General features: G+C 40.4%; 2 protein-coding genes across 6 annotated transcripts in view; one reads left to right on the top strand and one right to left on the bottom strand.

The window, feature by feature from the left end:
- DHX32 (DEAH-box helicase 32 (putative)) overlaps positions 1-418 on the bottom strand; it is a 70,126-nt gene extending 69,708 nt beyond the window's left edge. For all 3 annotated transcript variants that reach the window (XM_037805051.1, XM_037805052.1, XM_037805053.1), the window contains exon 1: positions 114-418. The gene's annotated coding sequence lies outside the window, so the exon portion shown is untranslated. The remainder of the gene's footprint in view (positions 1-113) is intronic.
- Positions 67-22,989, top strand: part of FANK1 (fibronectin type III and ankyrin repeat domains 1) — a 122,585-nt gene continuing 99,662 nt past the window's right edge. Inside the window, exon 1 of one of the 3 annotated variants that reach the window (XM_037805055.1) lies at positions 67-589. In XM_037805055.1, coding sequence (XP_037660983.1) covers positions 577-589 — 13 coding nt within the window. In that variant the 5' untranslated portion in view covers positions 67-576. The remainder of the gene's footprint in view (positions 590-22,989) is intronic. The other 2 variants (XM_037805054.1, XM_037805056.1) reach the window with 2 other exon arrangements.

Here is a 22,989-nt window from a genome sequence, read left to right as displayed (position 1 = left end):
CGCGAGGGGCCGGGGCAGCCGCAACAGGTGAGCCGGGGGCGCCCCCCGCCCAGGCCGCACCTGCCCGGCGCGGCGACCCCGGACCCCTCCCGCCGCCGGAGCCCGACCTTTACCTGCAGCGGCGGCTCCGAGTCGCCGGGGGTCCAGGCCCGGCTGTCCTCCGAGCTCGCCGGACGCACAGACTGACGGACCGACGAACCGACCGACGCCTGGATACGGCTACGGCGGGGCCTGTGGGCCACCGCCCTGGAGGTCCGAGCACAGGGCCTGGTGGGGGCGCGAGGGCCGCCAGGGAGGTCGCGACCTCCCGAGCAGGCCGGAGGGGCAGCGTCTTCAGCCGGCGACCCGGCCGCCACCCTGGTTCGGTGCCGCGGGCGCCGCGCGGGCCCTCGCGCTCTCCCGCCTTGCCTCACGGCTTTTGGTCCCTCCCTCTCGCCGTCCTTCTCGCCCTTCCTCCCCCACCGTCCCATGGTTGTCAGGGCAACCGGAGGGACGCCTGCCCCGGAGGAGAGGCGTTAGGAGCGGCGGCGACCCGCACCGGGGGCTCCGCCTGCGAGGGCCGGGGAGCAGCAGACCATGGAGCCCCAGAGTAAGGAGGCCGGGTCGGGGTCGGGGCCGGGGGCGAGGGTCGGAGCCAGGGCCGGGGCCTCAGCCTCCCCCAGTAGCAAGTGGGGGCGCCCCGCGCGCGGCTCCGCAGGTTTTTAACGCATCTGTCACGGAAATGCGGCTCTCGTCTCCCCCCTCGCGTTTTCCTCCTGGAAAGACGGAAAGGGGCCTAAATCCCGCGGAGTGTGTCCGCTTAGGTTACGAGCGCCCGTGGGTCTCCGCGGGCAGCGGGAGGGACGGGAGAGCTCGGTGGTGTGACGAAGAAAAATGTTTCTTCTTGAAATTGCCTCCAAGCAAATCAACTTATAATTACTATTTCTATCGTTATGGTTATAATTTTACCTTGGTAGTTTGGTCCGTTGATTGTAAATAGGCATCCTGCTTATAAAATACGGCAAATTTACGTGCAATGGGGTTGGGTCTTGTATTCGTTAGAGACGTCGCCCCTCCTCCCCCAATAGTCTGAGATTTAAAGAGGAGAAAAAATTCTGAAAGGCTGACGAGGTAGGAAAAGCAAACTACTTTTTTTCTTTCTCATTTTAGGATTTTCTTTTCTTTTTCTATTTCCCTTGTTGTTTTTAATGTTTGGTAGAGGAGAGTTATCTAACAGGAGATCTAACTTATTTACCCTAAACCGTGTTTTAGAGGTATGGAGTTCTGCCCTTCTTCTCCCCTCTCCGCCCAAGCTAATGTTTTATTGCTTCTTTTGTCCTTAAAATAAGAACAGTTTTTTTTATGGAGACTGAGAAGGCCTTACACCTGTTGCAAAGAATACAGTTTGACTCTCAAAACCAAGTTACCTTTTCTTGCACAGTTTCAGAAATGGAAGTACCCAGACCAAAATTATCCCCTGGGGGAAATGCTAGCATTTTTTAAAGGGTATTAGTTTCCAACAAGATTTTAAAGGTATATTTCCTTTCATTTAACTCATTTTGAGGAGAAAACTTACAAGTTGTGAGTTATATAGTTGCTTAAGTTGGTAGCATTTTTATATAATATCCTGCTGTTTGCGTTTATAATTCTTTGCTTCTACATTTAATATAACCTATTGAAAGGAACTTTTCAGAAGTTTTATTGTAAAAAATATCATTGAATTTGCCATTTTAACCATTTTTAAACATTCCAATGTTTTGCAGCTATCACTACCAACATTTCAAAATTGAATACACAACAAAACTAAAAATACTTGTCTCATATCAAGCTGTGTATGACCACATGCTGTCCTTAGAGGAGACGTGAATCGCAGTGAAATGTATCTTTTGGAAACAACAACTTTACTTCTTCAGGTTTAGGTTATTGTTTATATTTGTAAACTATGAATTTCAGCTTCTTCAGTGCTCACTGCCTTTATCTATTCACTCATTTATGGCATCCATTATGTTCCAGGCATAGGAGATTGAACAATGAATAAGATAGTGTTGGTTTTGGCCGTCCCAGGAAAACTGAGCAGAGACCTGTTCAAGAACCACTGAAACTTCTGTAGGGCCTGAGACTGGGGCCAGAATGATGGACAGAGGGCTTCCCGGAGGAAGTAGTACCATGCCTGAAGAATGACTTGAAGATAAGTCAGCAAGGAATGAGGGAAAGGGGTTCCAGTTGGAGGGAACGCCTTTCACATAGGTCCTGAGACCTGAGAGCACAGTGGGTTTGAGGCTCGGAGTAGGAAGATTAGTAAAGCTGGAGCTGGGAGGGGGTGAGTGTGGAGGGAAAAAAGAGATATAGCTGGAAAAGTCCCAGCAACCAGACCACAAGTCTTTGTAAAACAATGTAAGGAACGTATTGCATACGTGAATTATAGTATATATATCATCTCATTGAATTAAAAGTTTTTTTTTTTATTTTGTATTTTGGTTGATGTATTTTTTTTTTTGTTCATCTCTTTGAATTATGAGAGAAAATATATTATGTAATCTTATGCCTTGGGAATGACTGTAAATTTATTCCCTTCCACATATTCTTAAATGCTTTTGTTAATTTAATTTTAGATTAAATAAATTAAAATTTTTAATTTTAGATAATTCAAACAACCACTGTTTATCTTAGGAAATTTTTTCACAGTCTAATAAACACAATTCTGGATAAATATTTACTAAATCATTTGCAGTTTGTAATATTTACAAGGATAAGATTAAGTAATCTCTCAGATCCCTTTTAGCCTCAAGATTCATGTCCAACCAGATTTCACCTAATAATAATGGAGAATGCTATGGATATGCTATTAACTACTATTATAATTATTATATTATACAATAATTATACTGTAATCAATATTAATAATATATTGTTATAACAATGTTGTTGAACACATTGTAAGCCTCATGTTATTAGAGTGCCTGTGTTATTAAGGGGTTTCAAATAATATTTCCCAGTGTAGTTGCATATAGCATCAATAAATTGATTAAAAGGAAGGGTCTTTCTTAATTGCCTTTAAGGATTAAACATATATCTAAAGATAGCACTGAGGAACTACTAGAAATAGCCCCCAAGTCAAATCTTCTCCATTCAATTTCCACACATTTAGTTTTCTGTTACTTTTAGGAATGACCTTTATTAACCGAGTCATTAAAATCCAATAAACAGAAACTTCAGATCCCACTGCTGGATCATACTCTGGCAATAGGCAGTGGATGACAGAGGCTGCCACTGTTTGACAGAATAATAATAAGTCAATGATCCAAGAAATGACTTCTTGGGGAAAGGGCAAATTAAATAAGTTTACTACCCTAGGCTCTTCAGAGTGGTTTTGGCTCTTGGCTTATACATTCACATCTTTAATTATTTTCTTCTTAAATTAGTTCCACTGTCTGAAAGATAACCCATGCATAAAATAACGGAAAATGTACATCAAATTGGATTTGTTTTTTTTTTTTTTAGAAAATATTTAAGTTCAACATACTTTCTCTTCCCTAATTTCTTAGGGACAGTACCAGGGCATGGCTTTGGGGGGCTTTATCCCCTTTCCCGAGATTGTCCTTAGTCTAGCGAATCACTCTCAGCAAACACGCAGACAGTAAAAACTGTGTATCTATCAAATACAGCATCAAGATAAGGCACCAGTACCTGCTTTTACAACCTGATTGCTGCCTGCCTCCCAAACTCCCTCTCTATAAAAAAATCGGGGCCTCGTTTAGACCAGGCAGCAGTTTCCTTTTTAAAGTTTATGTTTTAAAAGAAGTGCTAAATGGATCCAAATTATTCCAATGACTAAGAGACAGGCACACACCTTGAGAAGTGAAGACTTCTCTCTCCAAACCTGTTTATGGATTTCGCCATCCTCCCAGTTACTCCAACCTAAAATTTGGGAGTCATCCTTGACTCCTCTTTTTGACTCACCATCGCGTCCACACCTCGTCCCCCAGCATGCTTGTTAATTCCACCTCCAAAATATACCCCGATTTTGCCCTCTTTCTTTCCCTCCCTACTGGAATCATGAGTACTCCAGACAACATCTGCTCTTTCTTAATCCAGGACTGTAGCTCTGATTTTTGCATCACCTCACCCCATCTCCAATGGATGCTCCACCTTGGTAGCCTGAGGGTCATTTTCAGAACATCCACCCTATCATGTCACCTCCCTCCCTAAAGCCCTCCAAACTCTTAGCATGTCCCACCTGCCTCTTCAGACTCAGCCCATATGCACTTCTGGATACATTTTTACTCCTGGCATGTGGGTCTTCTTTTGGTCCCTCAAATATCCCAAGTTCTTTGAAGGAGCTTGGGTCTTCATGTATGCCTTACCTGCTGCCAGGATTGTTTTTTTTCTTCCTGCTCTGTCATGTGACTCCTTATATCCTTCTTATCTTTGCTTAAATGTCACCTCTTCGGTGACGCCTTCCCGTATTCTCTAGGTAGCGCCAGTCTCAAATGTTCTTCTCTGTCTTCGTGGTTTTCCCTTCATAGCAGTAATCACAGTTTTTAATGATTCTGTTTATTTTTTAACTCTGTCTCTTTCACCTGACTATAGGATGGTGGACGAGTGCAAGGACCCTGTCTGTCCTGTTGGCCCTTCTGTCCCTTGAGCCTGACACAGAGGAAGCCCTGATAAACATATGTTGAGTGGATGGTACCACTGTTACCAGCCTTATCTAATTTTATTTCCTGAAGAGCACAGCAGTGTGTTTAAAAAAAGAAAACCATTTATTCTCCAACAGAAGGGGCTGTCTTTGGAGGATGCTTGGGGTAAAGTCCATTTAAATCTGGTATCAGGTCGATTGCAAAGATGGTAATCCTTTTTCTTTACTAGCTCAAAAGAGATGTTTTAAGAGTCTCAATCTGTTCAGTAAAATTATGGAAATAGGCAAGTAATCTTGTTTTTTTGGACTAAGGGATGACCAGATCATAAGACATAACACAACCTTTGCACAACCATGCGGTACTTGTTCATTAATTATCTGGGAGACTGGGAATAATTTAAGAATAATGTCTTAATGAAGCCTGGGAGTCATTAAAAAAGTCTGTGTAACAATTTTTTCACAAGGAGTCTTAGCCCCTAAAGAATATTAACTCTGTGAATTAGGTTATAATTCAAATCCTATCGTTAAAAAATAAGTGCTTATATAAATCAAGTTTTAAATATTTTAACAGTTTGAAAACAATGTGCATTAAATGGCTGTATTTTAAAATCCTCACCAAAAACACTGAAGTTCACAGGCAGTCCTGACCTTGCGATGGGCAGCCAGTCACAGGCAGGGGCCAAACGACTTGATGGTGGAAGTCACATTGCTCCAGTAGCTCCGGTTCACCCCAGCTTTATTCCCAGACTGAGTAGATGCCAGAAAAACTTGGATTTCATTCCCACTTGCTGGGAAAAGGAAGCACTGTTAGAACATGCCTGCTCTGCGGCATCTACCCGGCTCCGCCCAGGGACTGAACTAGCCAGATGAAAGGGGGGCTGTGCATCCCAGCATCACCAAGGATGGCCTGAATGACTCATGCTTACAGAAGGTGGTGCGGACTCATGAGCAAGTAAACAACATGCACAGCTGTGCTGGATGCTCTGTGCACTCACGTACTCACTGGGTTGGGTGGCAGGCCTGGGGCAAAGCTGGAGGGGTTTATCCTTGGGACCCTCTTGCCTGCATTCTTGGGGCATTTTGCTTTCCTTTCTCCTAGACCAGTTCCGTTAGCTGCCCCCTCCTCCTGGCAGATTGTCAAGGACCCTTGCCCTGCTTTGTCTTGCTGTGGGTGTCCCACTTCTACTTGCCTGCCTCCAGGCAGCTGCCCAGAAGGTTCTCCTGGCCCGCCCACCTACAATGCCTGCTTGTCCTTGAGGACTTCTCTTGGTCATCTGCAGCTCTTAGAAACTTGGTCTGTTTACCCTCTTCATCCTGAATTAGAGTTCAGCTCTCGCTTCACAGTACCATGTCTGCATTTTGTTAATACTCTTATTATTCTAACATGTAATCCATATATGCTTATATGTTCAACTCTCCCATTAGAAGTTTCCTTGAGACAGAGATAAGAGCGTCATTTTTCTCATTCCAGTGCATCCCTTTATTTGTGCTATAGCAAGTGAATGAAAGAATGGAACCATCAGCCACAGAATTTTATGTTTAAAATACCCTTACTGATCATGTCTCTGGAGAGAAACAAACAAGTTATTTGGCTTACTTAGGGTAGTGCAAGTACTCTACTTCTCTAGTAAAGTAATTCACACCAAGTTTGAATAGCATTGCTAAATTAGTGTATTATATACTCTTTAGGCAATCAGTAGACTTAATTTTATTTTTTATTAAAATATAATAGGTGTACTTTAAAATGTGCCAATCTTAAGTATACAGCTTGATGAATATTTACAAATTGAACACACCTACATCACAACCATCCAAATGAAAATATAGTCCATTTCCCCAGAAGCCTTCCTCCTTTTCAGTTCAGTGGTTCAGATTTCTATCTGATGGATTAGTTTCATCTAATTTTGAGCTTTATTTAAATGGAGTCTTATGATATGTGCCTTTTTTGGATTCTTTATTCTTTTATTCAACATATTAGTGAGATTCCAGTTATATATAACAGTAGTTTTGTTATTTTCCATAGTTACATTCTACTGTATGGATAGACCACAGTTTACTTATTTCTTATTTTGTTGATGGGCATTTGAGTTGTTCCTGTTTGGGAATATTAAGATAATGCTGCTGTGGATATTGTTGTACAGGTTTTTGGTGCACGTATGTGTACATTTCTATTGCACATACACCTCGGCGTGGAATTGCTGGGTAGATATTAACATGTTGCTAAATTGTTGTACCAGCAGTCTATGAGAGTTCCAGTTGCTCTGTATCTTTGCCAATACTTGTGTTTTTTTTTCCCTCGCTTTCTTTTTAAATTCAGCTAGTGTAATGAATGTGGTTTTCCTTTTTAAATTTTCTTGTCGATTGTTGATACTGTACGTTTTCTTCCTTTGTTGTGTCTTTCTTATGAAGCATCTGTTCAAACCTTTGGTTGTCTGTTCTGCAAAGCCTAAAATATTTATTATTTGTCCCTCTACAGAAAACGTTTGTCAACCCCTGCTCTACAATATACCAAGGAAGTTCTGACATTTCAAAATCGTTTAGTTTAGGCCACCTTTGGGTTCAGACTTTAGCCAACCAGCTAAGCAAAATGTTGGAACCACTCTCAGCTGTGTCACCTCTGCTCAGGATCCCACAAGGCTGCCATCAGGGTGTCGGCTGGGGTGTGTTCTTACCTTGAGGCTGCCTGGGGAGGAATCCGTTTTCAGGCCATTCAGGCTGTTGGCATAATTCATTTCCTTATATCTGTAAGATTGAGGGCCCCGGTTTTTTATAGGCTGTTGACTGGAAGCTACCTTTGGGTCCTAGAGACCACCTGTGGTTGGGCTTACTCTACATGGCTGCTCCCTTTAGGAAACCAGCACAGAGAGTCATCTCTCTAATGCCTCCAAGTAAGATGAAGTCATATATATATAATAACTCAAGAGAGTGACAGCTCAGCGTATTTGCTGTACTGGATTGGTAAGAAGCAAGTCACAGATCTCACCCACTCTTAAGGGGAGGAGATTATGCAGGGTGTAACACCAGGACTTGGAAATTAGGGGCCATCCTAGAATTCTGCCAGTCACAGGTTATAAATATTGATTGTTGTTTGAAGACATTACATTTTGGGTAATTTCCTCTGCAGCAGTAGATAACTAATACAAATCTCTAGCAAGACTGATTAAGAAAAAAAGAGATGAGGCACAAACTAGTAATAAAAGTAACGAAAACAGATTGTCACTGCAGATCTTAGAGACATTATAGATAAGAATTTGTCCCTCTTCTCTAAGAAATCACCTCCCGGCAGAGGAGACACCCTGATCCAGGACTGAAGGCCTACCCTAATCCAGTTTGGCTTCATCTTAACTAATAACATCTTCAAAGACCCTGTGCCAGATAAGGCCACATTCATAGGCTTAGGGCTTGAACGTGTATTTTGAGGGATGCAATTCAACCCATAGTAGCATCTTATGGAATGGCCTAAATAATGGGGATCAGAGGCCTCTGGCCAAGAATGAGTGAGGATTGATGGCTGCAAAAACCCCGTTGGTGAACTAGGAAGTGGATTCTTCACCTCCAGTCCAGTCTTGAGATGACTGGCTAACAACTTGACTGCCATGTTGTGAGAGATTCTGGGTCAAATCAACCCAGCTAAGCCTCACCCAGATTCCTGAACCACAAAACAGAAAATAAACTGCTGTTTTAAGCCATTAAATTTTGGGGTAATTTGTTATCCATCATTGGAATCAGATGCTATGTTGTATTTTTACCATGAAACCTGGACTTTCTGATTCCAGCCCACTCTGATCTCTCCCATACATGACTCCTTTTACACTTTGTTTCCTTCTTACTCTTTCTAGACTCGTCTGTTTTACTTTTTGAATAAATAATATAGTTACAGGGTTCAAAAATTTAAAAAAATTATGAAAGTATATAGTGAAAAGTCTCCTTCCCATTCTTGTAACATCTCTACCTAGTTCCTGCCCTGCAGGTAACCATCATTATTAGTTCCTGGTATATCCTTTCAGAGGTAGTCTAAACATTTCATGATTAAGCAAACTGTGTGTTCTCAGTTTCTTTCTCTGCTCTGTACCTTGACTTTTTCACTTAACATTATACTTCGGAGAGCTTTCTGTTTATTATATTAGGAGCTTTCTCATTCTATTTCTTTATACAAGTGTATAGTATTCTATTGTAAGACTGTACCGTAATTTAATAACTAGTTTCCCACTGATGGACATTGTTTGTTTCTAGTCTTTTGCTATTGTGATGGACTGAATCAAAGAGGTCCATGTCCTAATCCCCTAAAACTGTGAATATGTTACATTACTTGGCAAAAAGGGTTTGCAGATGTGATTAAATTAAGGATTTTAAGATGGGGAGATTATCTTGGATTCTATGAGGAGGCCCAATGTAATCAACCATAAAAGTCCTTAAAAGGGAGGCAGGAGCGTGAGAATCAGAAAAGGTAAGGACAGAAGTGGAAGGAGAAAGGCAATGCGATGACTACAGCAGAGGCCAGAGTGACACTGGGCCAGGAGCCAAGGAAAATGGGGAGCTTCTAGGAACTGGAAAAGACAGGGGAATGAATTCTCTCCTCGAGCCTCCGGATGATGCGGCTTTTGACCTGTAAGACCCAATCTAGACTTTCAACCTTCAAAACTGTGGGATAATAATTTTATGTTGTTTTGACACTCAGCTTGTCATAATTTGTTACAGCAGCAATAGGAAACATGTACATCTGTTATAAACAAAGTGGCAACAAATGACCTTGTGTAGCTGACGTTGTGCATCTGTATAAGTATATCTGCAGAATAAATGCCTTGTCAGAATAAATGCCCAGTCAAAGGCAGCAGATAAGCATTCATTTGCCCTCCATAGGGGTTATATGAATTTACACTTTCAGCAGCATGTGTGAGTGTGGTTTGCCACAGCCTCCCTGATACAGTGTGTTATCAGATTTTTGAATTTTTACCATTCCACTAGTGAAAAGTCTTCATTTCTCTGAACAAAATACTTATTACTACATCTTCCTCATCTGCACAACATGTTTACAAACTCTTTGAGAGTTATGATTAGGTCCTTATTTCTATTTTATCCTATATTGTCTACCTTTGTGTCCCTTCCAGTACGTCACACTGAGGGGGTACTGTAAGAGGAAATAATGTATCCAAAGGCATCTATTCTGTAGTAGTTAGTGAATAAGAAATGTGATGTCAAATGCAATCTATCTATGTCTGTATCTATCAAGTTATATTTATGAAAACCAACTGTTTCCTTTGTTGTGGGCTAAAATATCTTAATCCCAATGATTGATTGGTAATGATTTAAGACATGGCTGCTTGAAATGTCCTGATCATTTTTTGAAGTTTGAACTGATGGCTGGAAGGTAGAAGCCATAAACCATGGCAGGTGTGTAGCCATGCCCTGCCTTGGGCGAGGAGGGTCAACCTCATCCAGGCTCCTTATCAATTATTTGCGCATGAGATAAACTCTGTTGACTACCATATTTAAGGACTAACAGCTGCACCAAAAACTGTAACTCAAGTCTTTTCCAGTGAAGAATGAAACATAAATAGAAAGTTCTGTCAGCTTCCTCCTCCTCCCTTAGCTTGGAGATTATTACCTGCATTTCATCAGCTTACACTTCCTTCTTATTTCTTTGCACTGCCAACTTTTTTTTTTTTTTTTGAGATCCTAAAACTTCAGGGAAGGGAAAGCTATCACCTTTTTAAAAAGGTCGATAAGCTATCACCTTCTTAAAAATTCCTTGTTTTTGCTTGTAGTGTAGCATGGTAGGTTTGAAACTTAATTGGCAAGGTGAAAGTTGATCTCAGAGATATCCTGGCTAACAACTGGAACTGTTAGCTAAACTATTTTATCTCTTTACTTATTTAATAATGTGTTTGGCTTTAACATGAACACCATAGAGCACATGTTCAGAATTTTTAGAACTTCCAAGGAACCACAAAACTTAATGAATTAAGGGTAATAAGTCGTGGAAATACAAAACAAACCTACTGATAATGAGCCCAGTTATTAGGATTCTTTGTTTCCTGAAAAGGGAAAGAGACGCTAAAGGGTGGGCCTTTGGAAGGAAACACGTGACTTCTGAGTTGGTGTCTACCAGAAACATTCCATAGATAATCTTAAAGGTACAGGGAGTCTCCATCCATTGCTGATCATGCAACCAAAGTTTGTTTTATCCTCTTTCTACAAGACACCTAAGCTCGGGTCCTGCAGTGGTCTGCCAAAAGGAGGGCGTGTTTGTGAAACAGACAGGGGGCCTGAGGTCTGGCACTCCAAGCTCTAATTCTCTAATCATTTGTCAGATGGTAGCTTGATTACAGATATCTTCTGCGTGAGTCAGGCTGGCTTGCCACAGCTGTTGCTGCTAAAACTTTCTCCTCTGATAATAGTTCTTGCTACCACCACTTCCAAATGGCATCTGTTTACTTTGAGTTAATTCTAGATAAAGAAGAATTAATTTACAAAATTGTAGGAATGCCGACAGCACACCAAGGCTGGGAGGCAGCACCGGTGGGTGCTGGAAGCAGACAAGCCTGGATTGCCACTTACTCATTCTGCGATTTGGGGTGAGTCTGCACTAAGCCTCCTGCTGCTTGCTTCACCTGTGTTAGGGGAAACATAAACCCGTGGCAGGGTTCTGGTGAAGATTAAACGAGATGAGATGTGAACAGGGTCTACGACGGTGTGGCTGGCCATGGTCACATGATTCACACAAAACCACTTGAATTAAACTGAAACAAGATCCAGAAGAGAGCAAATATAATGTAAATCAAACTGATCAACTAAATGGAAGGATGTTTAAGAAGAACTACAACAAGAGGATGTTTGTGGGTGAGGGTGGACAGACTGCCCTTCTTTCCACTGAGAAGTGGGTGTCCTGGGGAGCTGCTTCTCCCTGGATCCAGTTCTTCCTATATTTCTTCAAATATTTTTTGTCCTCTAAATGACCATTAAAACTATTATTTCTTAATTCCCTAAATGCACATTGCAGTATAGGATGCCAACTTTTTTTACCCTCAGGCAAACAGCTTCCTATAGATATTAGTTTTTTCCAGCATTGAATATGTAAACGTCTTCATTCTTTGAGATGTCACATTCTGAATATCCATGACTTTTCCAGTCTTCTCAGCATCCTTTAATGCTTTTTTTTCCAATCAGTAATCTTGTATGTGGTAATATCCAACCTACCTCAGCCTCAGCTGGACTGTGAACCCCCTGAGAACAGGAACCAGACCGCTGTGTTCCCCCATGTCACTGGCATGTTCACAGGCACCCCCATACTTGTTGAATTAGTAAAGGGAAGGTCTGAAAATGCAGGCAAGATTGAGAACGTGAGGATAGAAAACACTCCACAATGATTTGGGAAAAGAAAGGTTGATGGAAGGCAGTATTTCTCAGTTATATTTTCATTATCTCCCCCTTAAGAAAAAAAATTTAAATTCTTCCTAACAAGAAAAATTAAATATTAAGGAATATGATTTTTTCAGGTATGGTTAAGCTTTGAAGGGCCACAAAGGGCATTGTAAATGTCAAAACAAATTATACCAGACAACGTTAGACTAACAAGGATGACTTTATATTCAAGGCTGTTGCAATATGGGAAAGAGGCCAGAACCAAGTCTGAACTTGCTTCCGCTAAAACAGAGAGGCAGGGTTTTTAAGGGCTGAGACAGGCTGGTGGGAAAGTACTGCAGGATGTTAGGAGGGCTGTTCAGTGGGGTGAGTGAGTGATTTACTGAGCTTGCAGTTTAGAGTTGTTTGGCTCAGGATGCTTTCTTTTGCTGTGATTAGATCCCCTGTAAGGGCTGGGGGAGAGGTTAGTGAGTGCATCACCCAAGGGCCAGAAGTCAGAAGAAGGCCAGGGAGGTGAGCCAAGGAGAAGCCTATCTAAAGTTTAGTCAAGCTAAGGGGACCGTCAGGCCATCTTGGTCAGAAGTGTCTAAAATTTTTTCATACTCTCCTGCAAGAACTCATTTGCAGCCCTGTGTGGACAACATTGCCCCGTGGAAAAAGCACCATCTGAGGCCAGAGTCTCCTCCCTCTTTGTGAGCTGATTTCCGCCTCCTGAAGGTTTGATCACTCTTGAAGGGACTTCAAGATGAAATAGAAGAAGGGATCTAAGATGGCGGCATAGAGAGGCGTGGAAGCTAGTCCCCCTGGAACAACTGAAAAAAAAACACAAACAACTAGTAAATAATCTGGAATAACTGCAGGGGGACAAACGTGACTGTCCACTCATCATACACCAACCTGAATTGGGAGGAATGCCCGAGATCGCAGCATAAAATCTGTAAGTAAAAACTGCGAATCCAAATCAGGAGACCCGTCCCCCACAGCCTGAGCTACAAAGCCTCGTGGTGCCAGAGAGAAGCTTTCTCCCAGCAAGCGAATATAGCTCAGCTGAGTTCCAACTGGGGTTTTAATTAGCAAGTGTGAACTGCTCACTGTGAGGTACGAATCCCCAACAAGCAGGCAGAGGCTTGGAGAGCCAGAGGGTTGCCTCAGACTAGCTCTGTTCCTTTTTCGACTCGGTGGAGAAAGCCTCATCCATTTTCAGTTCCCAGTTCTGTGATCCAGATAAGGGTATAGCACAGGCAGAGAGAGACCATTGAAATGCTAGTGACCTCCCCCTAGGGCGTCTATCTTCTCTAAGAGGAAAGGGGTGGGGCCCAGCTCTACTACCTGCCTTTCATTCAGAACTTACACCAGTCAAGAATTATAGGCTAACAGGCACCACCTGCTGGGCAGAAAAGCACAGTGACCGGAGGCATCAGAGGGTGTACCAATTTTCTAAGACACACCCTCAGGGACACCAGATACTGAATATTTCTTCCTTCTGGGACCTTAGCCCATTCTGGTCTGGGGAGGCCTGATTGGGGTAACCAAGGAAACCATGCCTAGACAACAGAAAATTACAATCTACACCAAGAAAAATGAGGTTATGGCCCAGTCAGGGGAACAAACTTGCACTTCAACTGTGATGCAGGAATTGAAACAACTAATAATAAGTTTAAAATAATAAGTTCAAAAAGTTTAGGGAAGATATGGCAAAAGCGATAACCGTATAATGAAAACACAGGACACACATAAGGTAGAAATCGAAAGTTCAAAAAACCAACTGGAGGAATCTATGGAAATGAAAGGCACAACACAAGAGATGAAAGACACACTGGAAACATACAACAGCAGATTTCAAGAGGCAGAAGAAAACACTCAGAAATGGAGAACAAGGCACCTGAAAGCCTACACACAGAAGAACAGATAGAGAAAAGAATGGAAAAATACGAGCATCATCTCTGGGAACTTAAAGACAAAATGAAAAGCAAGAATTTAAGTGTCATTGGTGTCCCAGAAGAAGAAGAGAAGGGAAAAGGGGCAGAAGCAATAATAGAGGAAATAATCAATGAAAATTTCCCATCTCTTATGAAGGACATAAAATTACGGATCCAAGAAGCGCAGCGTACCCCAAACAGAATACATCTGAATAGGCCTACACCAAGACACTCAATAATCAGATTATCAAACATCAAAGATAAAGAGAGAATCCTGAAAGCAACAAAAGAGAAACTATCTATCACATACAAAGAAAGCTTGATAAGACTGTGTGGATTTCTCAATAGAAACCATGGAGGCAAGAAGGAAGTGGGGTGATATATTTAAGATACTGAAAGAGAAAAACCACCAACCAAGAATCCTATATTCGGCAAAACTATCCTTCAGATATGAGGGAAAGCTTAAAATATTCTCTGACAAACAGACAATGACCAAGTTTTGTGAACAAGAAACCTGTTCTACAGGAAACCCGAAAGGACGCACTGCAGACAGAAAGGAAAAGACAGGAGTGAGAGGTTTGGAAAACGATTTTGGGAGATAGTAGCACAGCAATGTAAGCACACTGAACAAAGATGACTGTGAATATGGTTGTAAGAGGAAGGCTGGGATCATGTGGGACACCAGAACAAAAGACGAACAATAAAGACTGGGACTGTGTAACTCAGGGAAACCTAGGATGCTCAATGATTGTAATAAAATGTACAAATATGTTTTTATATGAGGTAGAACAAATGAATGTCAACATTGCAAGGTGTTAAAAATAGTGTGGGATTGGGGGGAAAATACAATCAATGCAAACTAGAGGCTAGAATTAACAGAAACATTGTGTTATGCTTCCTTTAATTAACAAAAGCAATATACCAAAGCGAAATGCATATGGGGGGGATATGGGGGGTGGGGTGGGGAATAGAAGAAGGGTATGGGACTCCAGGCATTGTTGATGTTGTCTGACTCTTTATTCTACTTTAGGTTAATGTTATCTTTCCTTTTGTCACCTTCTAGCTATCAAGTTTTTTTGTTTTTTTTGTTTTTCTCCCTTTCTCTTGCCTTTTTCTTTTGCCTCCCTGCCTTATTTGACTCTTCCTCCATCTTTGTGGAAGAAATGTCCTTATATAGAGAGTGGCAATGGTGCTCAGTACATAAATATGTGACTATATGGGGAACCAACGATTGTTTACTTAGGACAGAATGTATAGTGTTTGAACAAAACCATCTTAAAAGAAATGGGTTGATGAAGAAGCCTTGAGGGCCCTATATTGAGTGAAATAAGACAGACACATAAAGGCAAATATTGCAGGGTCTCACTGATATGAACTAATTATGATATGTAAACTCATAGACATGAAATATAAGTTACCAGGATATAGAATGAGGCTGAAGAATGGGGAATGGTTGCTTATTATGAGCAGAATGTTCAACTAGGGTGAACTTAAATATTTGGAAATGGACAGGGGTGATGGTAGCATGTAATGAGAATAACTAACAGTGCTAAAAGGTGTGTGAAGGTGGTGGAAAGGGTAAGCTCAGAGTCACGCATGTCACCAGAAGGAAAGTTGGAGGTTAAAAGACGGGAATGTATAAAACAGTGAATCTTGTGGTGGACAATGTCCGTGATTAACTATACAAATATTAGAAATCTCTCTCACGAACTAGAACAAATGTTTGTCACTATAACTAGAGGTTAATAATAGAGAGGCATATAGGAAAAAAATACATACCTATTGCAAACTATATACTACAGTTAATAGTATTTTAACATTCTTTCATCAACAGTAACAAATGTACTATACCAAAACTATGAATCAATAATGGAGGGGGGGGCATGGTTTAGAGGTATGAGGGGATGTGAGTTTCCTTTTTTTTGTCTTTGTTTCTTTTCTGGAGTAGTGAAAATGTTCTAAAAATTGAAAAAAAATTGTGTTGATGGATGCACAGCTGTATGGTGGTGCCATGGGCAATTGATTGTACACTTTGGATCTTTGGATAGTTGTTTGGTATCTGAACAATCTCAATTAAAAAAAATTAAAATAAAAGATAGACTATGTATAAATGTTATAATGCTAAAAAAAGAATTAATGCTATAAATTTCTAAGCACTAGCTTTAACGTTCACTTAATTAAAATATTCCTAATAAAAAAAGATGAAATAGAAGTCATAAGAATCACATAAATCTAAATCCTAGTTCATTGAAGAGAACTGGGATTCAGCTACTGCTTGCTACAGATAATATTCTATAATGAGTTAACTTCTAAGATCATTAGCCTGGGGAAATGTTTAGTGTCTAAATAAACAAAACCCTAGAAAACACCCACTGAAGGTAAGAGTGGTCCTTTGAGATTGAGTTTCTTGGGACTGACCTGGGAAGTCTTCTGCAGTGAGGGAAAGGGTCTTTCTTCATCTTTTGGGTAATATGGAATATTAAAGACTAGCCAGCCCCTCAAGCTCCCGATGGAGGTTGCTATTCTCTTACCGAACATGAACGTAACATTTAGAAAGGATCGATTCTTTGTGGACACACAGGCCATGGAGTGGGTCAAAGGTATGTGAAGCAGCTGTCAGCGATCCCCGCAGCTGGTGGAGATTGCCCTTTTCTGGGCTTGATTCAGCTGGGGCCTTTAAGTACCCTCCTTTCTTTTGCAGTGAGTGTGTGTGAGAGAGAGGTGGTGATGGGGAAATGCTCTGAGGTTGGCCATAAACCTTAAAGTGAGTTTTTCCACTGAATTTGATTATTCTCTGATTTTGCTCTTTTTTTTCTGACCTGACTTTTTAACTAACCCCAGAGCTAAGCAATTTTACTTTTGTAATTGTATGAATTCTCTTGAAAGTACTCTTTCCTGATTCCTTGCTTCACCAAACAGTAAGTATATGACCTTTTTATTTGTTTCTGTCTGTAATGCTTCTGGATTTTATTTTAAATTACTGTGACTTTTCATGATGAGCAAAGTATAGATTTTGCTAATTCTACAATCCATAGAAGCTCCTTTCAGTTCAAATGATTCTGCAGCCTTGTCTAACAGTAGAGGGGGAGAATCTGGATTTAGGAGAAAACTAGTGCCTTTTGTACTCTTTGTGGTTGACTTTTTTTTTTTTTTAACCTCGCTATGTTTGTTTTGTCTGCTGCTGAGGAGCGTGGTCAAACAAAACATGTATTCAGACTATAATATAAAGTGTAAGAAACATGATATAGTATGTTGAAGAAGAAATCAGTCATTTGGCCTGAGCAATGTGTTTTGCTTTTGTTTTTTCAGGATTTGAAATATGGATTGAAACCTTGAAGTTTCTGGTCTTTGAGTCTTTAAGGATGGTGATGGTGCATAAGCTCAGTGTTAGAAGTTAAATGTGACTTTGGACTAAATGTTTCCTTACGTTCATTTTCATATGGCATCTAAATGAATTTATAATGCTCACCACAATTCCTAAGTTGGAAATTAGGAAAGATTCCTGCCCCCTCCCGAACTTTATTTTTTTTTTTTTTTGCAGAAAATGTTTTTCTCCTGGTTACAAGAAAATGTTTTTCCCTAATAGTCTGTCTCCTGGAGCAATTGTAGTATTAAGCAAAAACACTCTGGTTTTGGCAGAAGGCCACATGAATGTTTCTATTTCTCTATGTGATTTATGGGTGGAGCTGACATAAATTGTTAAAAACAGCGATTGTAGGGAATGTGTCACAGTTCGGGCTCAGCCACTGAGGCTGCTGCTGACCCAGAGGGAGCGCTGGGACATGCTGCAGAGGCACATAATTTACAGCAATATTTTTGCCAATATTTTGCCAGAACTCGTATCTGTTAGTGGACCAAAAGTTTATGCAATTAGGTGAAGCCTTTTGTTTAGGGTTTCTTTGTTTCTTTTTAAGAGGGTTTATATCTACTTAAATTGGTTTCCAGTGCATTTTTAAAAAGCCTGTGTCAATTTGGGGGATATTTAGAAATGTATGCTTCCGTTCTTCTGTGGTGCCTTAGAAATTTTGGCATAATGGCACTTACTAATTTTGCAAGCCTTCTAATTATTTCATTCATCAATTAGAAAATATTTGTGTCAACTTCTCTGTTTTCTCTCCCTTGATCTTGGCTATTCTTGGCTCTTTGCACTTCCATATAAAGTTTAGAATTGGCTTATCAGGTTTTACAGGAAACTTATTGGGATTTTGACTGGCACTAAATCAATAGGTCATTTTGGGGAGAATGTTACAATATTGAGTCTTCCAATTTATGAGCTTCACTTATCTCCCCATTTACTAGGTCTGCTGTGATGTATTCCAAATTATATGATTTTCTCCATGTAGGTAATACATATTTCATAGATTTATTACTAGATTCATTACATTTTTGATAACTATCCTAAATTATATAATTTTGTGAAATTTAATTTCAAATGGTTGGATGTATGTCTAGCCGCCATGCTAAGCCTTTATTAAGTAATTAAATTTATGTGTAGAGTCTTTTGACATCTAAGTGCGCATAATCATATCATCTGTAAATAATGATGGTTTTGTTTCTCATTGCCAGTTCTTTTTTATTTTTATTTTTTAACTTTTTGCATTGGCCAGGACCTCCAGTAAAAAGTGACGAGAAGTGTTGGTAGTGGTCGTCGTCATTTTCTTACCAATTTCAGAGAGTATGTATTACTCAGGGTTCTCTAGGGAAACAGAACCAACAGGAGATATCTGTAAATATGAGATTTTGTAAAAGTGTCTCTTGCAACTGTGGGGATGCAAGAGTCCAAATTCCATAGGGCAGCTTCAGGGAGCTGGCAACTCCAATGAAGTATTCAGTGAACTCCCCAGGAGAGGCTGGCTGGCTGAAGCAGAAATGAAAGTTCTCTCTTCTCCCTTAAAAGTCTTTAACTGACTGGATTCTCTCATTGTGGAAGACACTCCCTTAGTGGATCGTAGATGTAATCAGCATAGATGCAATCAATTGACTGATGATTTAATAAACCAGCCTTCTGTGCTTGCTTGACCAGACAACTGGGCACCATCACCTGGCCAAGTTGACATATGAACCTAATCATCACAGAGTGCTTTCAGTATTTTGTATTAAGAATGTTTTTTTATTTGTAGTCAATATCCTTTATCAGATTAAGGAATTTCCCATCTATTCCCGGTTTGCTTCATGTTTGTTTTGTTTTTCTTTAAATTCAACACCCTTTCCATGATTTATCAAATACTTCTTATGCATCTGAGATTATCATTTATTTTTTTCTCCTTTATTCTGCTAATATCTTGATTATGTTAATTGTTTTCTCATGTTAAAATCAACCTAGCATTCCTGGGAGAAACACAACTTTGTCATGATGCATTACCTTTTTATATATTGCTGGCTTTAGTTAGCAAATATATTTTTAAGTTTATTTTAAAATTTACATACAGTAACATTCTTTTTGGTGTCTAGTTCTATGAATTTTGACAAATGTAGAGAGTTGTATAACTACCACAATAAAGATACAGAACAGTCTGAACACTCCAAAAATTGCCTTGTCTCATCCCTATCCTTAATCCCTGGCAACTGCTGATCTGTGTCCCACTGGTGTTGCATTTTTCAGAATGTCAGATAAATGGAGTCTGTTCTAGTTTGCTAATGCCGCCGGAATGCAAAACACCAGAGATGGATTGGCTTATATAAAGGGGGTTTATTTGGCTACACAGTTATAGTCTTAAGGCCATGAAGTGTCCAAGGTAACACATTAGCAATTGGGTACCTTCACTGGAGGATGGCCAATGGTGTCTGGAAAACATCTGTTAGCTGGGAAGGCACGTGGCTGGTGTCTGCTCCAAAGTTCTGGTTTCAAAATGGCTTTCTCCCAGGATGTTCCTTTCTAGGCTGCAGTTCCTCAAAAATGTCACTCTCAGTTGCTCTTGGGGCATTTGTCCTCTCTTAGCTTCTCCGGAGCAAGAGCCTGCTTCCAACAGCCATCTTCAAAATGTCTCCCATCTGCAGCTCCTGTGCTTTCTTCATAGTGTCCCTCTTGGCTGTAGCTCCTTTTCAAAATGTCACTTAAAGCTACACTGAGTTCCCTCTACCCGTCAGCTCATTTATACGGCTCCACTGATCAAGGCCCACCTTGAATGGGTGGGGCCACGCCTCCATGGAAATATCTCACCAGTTATCACCTACAGTTGGGTGGGGTGCATTTCCATGCACATCTAATCAGCACCAAAACATCTGCCCACACAAGATTACATCAAAGATAATGGCGTTTTGGGAGACATAATACGTCCCAACCAGCATAGGACCCTTGTGACTTCATTGCCTAATCCAGGATAATCTCCCCATTTTCAGATCCTTAATGTAGTCACATCAGCAGAGTCCCTTTCACTATGTAAGGCAGCATATTCACAGGTTCTGGGGATGAGGACACGGGTTTCTTTGCTGGGGGAGGCGCCTTGTTGGGCCTACCACACCCAGCTCACTTGCTGCCGTGATCTCCCACAAGTACTTCCCCGTGCCTCCCCTGTGAAGGCACCAGTCAGTGGCAGCTCCTGCTCTCGCTGCTTGCCTGGCTGATGCGACAGCCTCGGTAATATCCTCACCATTGGATGCCTGCTTTCTGCACCTCTTCTTGGTACTTGACAGCTTTGTGTTTGCTCTTGAACAGCCAAATTTATTTCCTTTTTTGCGTGTATGTCTGCCTCTCCCAAATTAGACTGTGTATTAGTTAGGGTTCTCTAGGGAAACAATCAATAAGATGTGTCTATGACTATAAAATTTATAAAAGTGACTCATGCAACTGTGGGTATGCATGAGTCCAAATTCTGTGGAGCATTCAGCAAACTCAACTCCAAGGAAGATATCCGATGAACTCCTCAGGAAATGAACCAGCAACTTTGACGAACTCCTCAGGAAACGCTTCACTGGGCAGCGGAAGAAGAAGTGAAGGTCCTCCATCTGTTTCACTTATAAGTCTTCAACTGATTGATTGGATTAAATCCAGCCAACTGCATTCTCTCATTGTGGAAGACATGCCCTTTGTCGTGTCATCAGTCACAGCTGCAGTCAATTGACTGATGATTTAATAAACCAGCCTGTTGGTTTATTAACCAGCCACAAACGTCCTCGCAGCAATTGTTAGGCCAGTGCTTGCTTGACCAGACAGCTGAGTACTATCACCTGGCCAAATTGACACATGAACCTAACCATCACAGAGTCTTTCAGTATGTAGCCTTTTGAGTCTGGCTACTTTCCCTTAATATTACGTATTTGAGATTTATCCATGTTGTGTGCACCAGTAGTTGAAAATTTATTGCCGAGTAGTGTTCCATTATGTGGCTATTTCACGATTTGTGTATCACTGGGGGACATTTGAAGTATTTCCACTTCTTGGATATTGATGCATGTATTTGCTGTAAACATTTACATACCAGTTTTTGTGTGAAAATAGTTTTTCATTTTACTTGGGAGCAGGATTGCTAGGTCATATGGTGCGGGTATATTTGACTTAATAAGAGACTGCCACATTGTTTTCTGAAGTGGCTGCACCATTTCCGTTTCATAGGCATAGAACTATTCATGTTACCTGTTTCTTCTTATGCTTTGGTAGTTTGTCTCTTTCATCTATTATCAAATTTATAGGAATAGAATTGTTTGTATCATCGCTTATTAGCCTTCTAATGCCTGGAGAGCCTGTAATAATACTCCCACTTTCATTTCCTGATTTTGATAATTTGTGTTTTCACTCTTCCCCCCCCCCCCCCCCCCCTTGATCAGTCTGGCTAGAAGTTTATCAATTTTATTGACTTCTTTTTCCCCCAAAGAACCAGCTTTGGGTTTAATTTATTTTTCTCTAATATTTTTCTGTTTTTATTTTGTTGATTCTTTCCTTCTCTGCTTGATTTGGGTTTATTCTGCTCTTTTTTATTTTCTCAAAGTGGATTTGATGCCTTTCTTCTGTTCTAATGAGTCAATTTTGATGTTAGTTTTTTATGGCTATGTTTTTCATCCATATTTAAAATTTATTGGCATAAAGCTATTCATAATTGTCCTTTTAAAAGTCTGGTTTTAAATTTGTTTTTTATGCTAAGTATTTATTTTTGATTGTGCTCTCTTGATAAATCTTGCTAACGGTTTGTAACATTTATTATGCTTTTTTTAAAAAGCAAGTTTTAGGTTGATTGATTTTATTGTGGTTCTTTTGTATTTCATTAGTTTCTGTTATTAATGCCTTTCCTTTTTCTTTCTTTGAGTTTATCTTGTTATTTTTCTAATTTATTGAGAAGGATGCTTAGTTTGATTTTTCAATATTCTTTTTCTCACACACATACTTGACTATAAATTTCCATTTATGAATGGATTTAGCTATATATCACAGTTTGTGACATGTAGAACCAAGTCGTAACAATAAATATTTTCTAGTTATACTTACAATTTTACCTTTCATCTATTTTTTATTTAGAAGAACATTTCTCAGTTTCCAAATATAAGTGAATTTTCTAGTTAGCCTTTTGTTTTCCAATTTTAACTTCATTAGTTGTTATCAGAGATGGTGATCTGTGTTATTCCAGTTCTTTGAAAGTTGTTACTTGGATCACTCATGATAATTTTTTGGTTTATTTATGGTTAATTTTTTTTTCGTAATTTTGTTAAAATCTTCATCCTTCCTAATTACTGTTATACTTATTTTGTTTACTGAAAGATATGTTTCTATTTCCCAAGTACTGTGTATCCTCTGATCTTTTGATTTGGGTGTTTGGGTTTGGGTAATCCATAGCATCTGGTTTTTGCATATGCTTTAAAATTTTCTGTTGTTTTTGGCCTCTTGGCATTTGCTTTATTTGATAGGGTTCTTTTGGGATATGTAGACTGATTCAAACACTTATCTCTAATTTGTCAGATCTACAGCTTGGTGGAGTACACTTTCTCTAACCAGCAGGTGGCGTTTGCGAGCCACCTATTCCCTTCAAGCCCGTTCTCCCCAGCTTTGTCTTTGTGGTGAGTGGGGGTCTGAGTCTTGTGGGGGTCCAACTGGTGCACCAGGTTTGCGTGTGTAGTTGGTGCTTCCTGCCCTGAATATGGGGCATGTGTCTGAATGTTTAG

The sequence above is a fragment of the Choloepus didactylus genome, chromosome 15, assembly GCF_015220235.1.
Source record: "Choloepus didactylus isolate mChoDid1 chromosome 15, mChoDid1.pri, whole genome shotgun sequence".
NCBI lineage: Eukaryota > Metazoa > Chordata > Mammalia > Pilosa > Megalonychidae > Choloepus > Choloepus didactylus.
The sequence above is the reverse complement of the archived record's forward strand: the minus strand, read 5'-3'. Positions and strand labels throughout refer to the sequence as shown.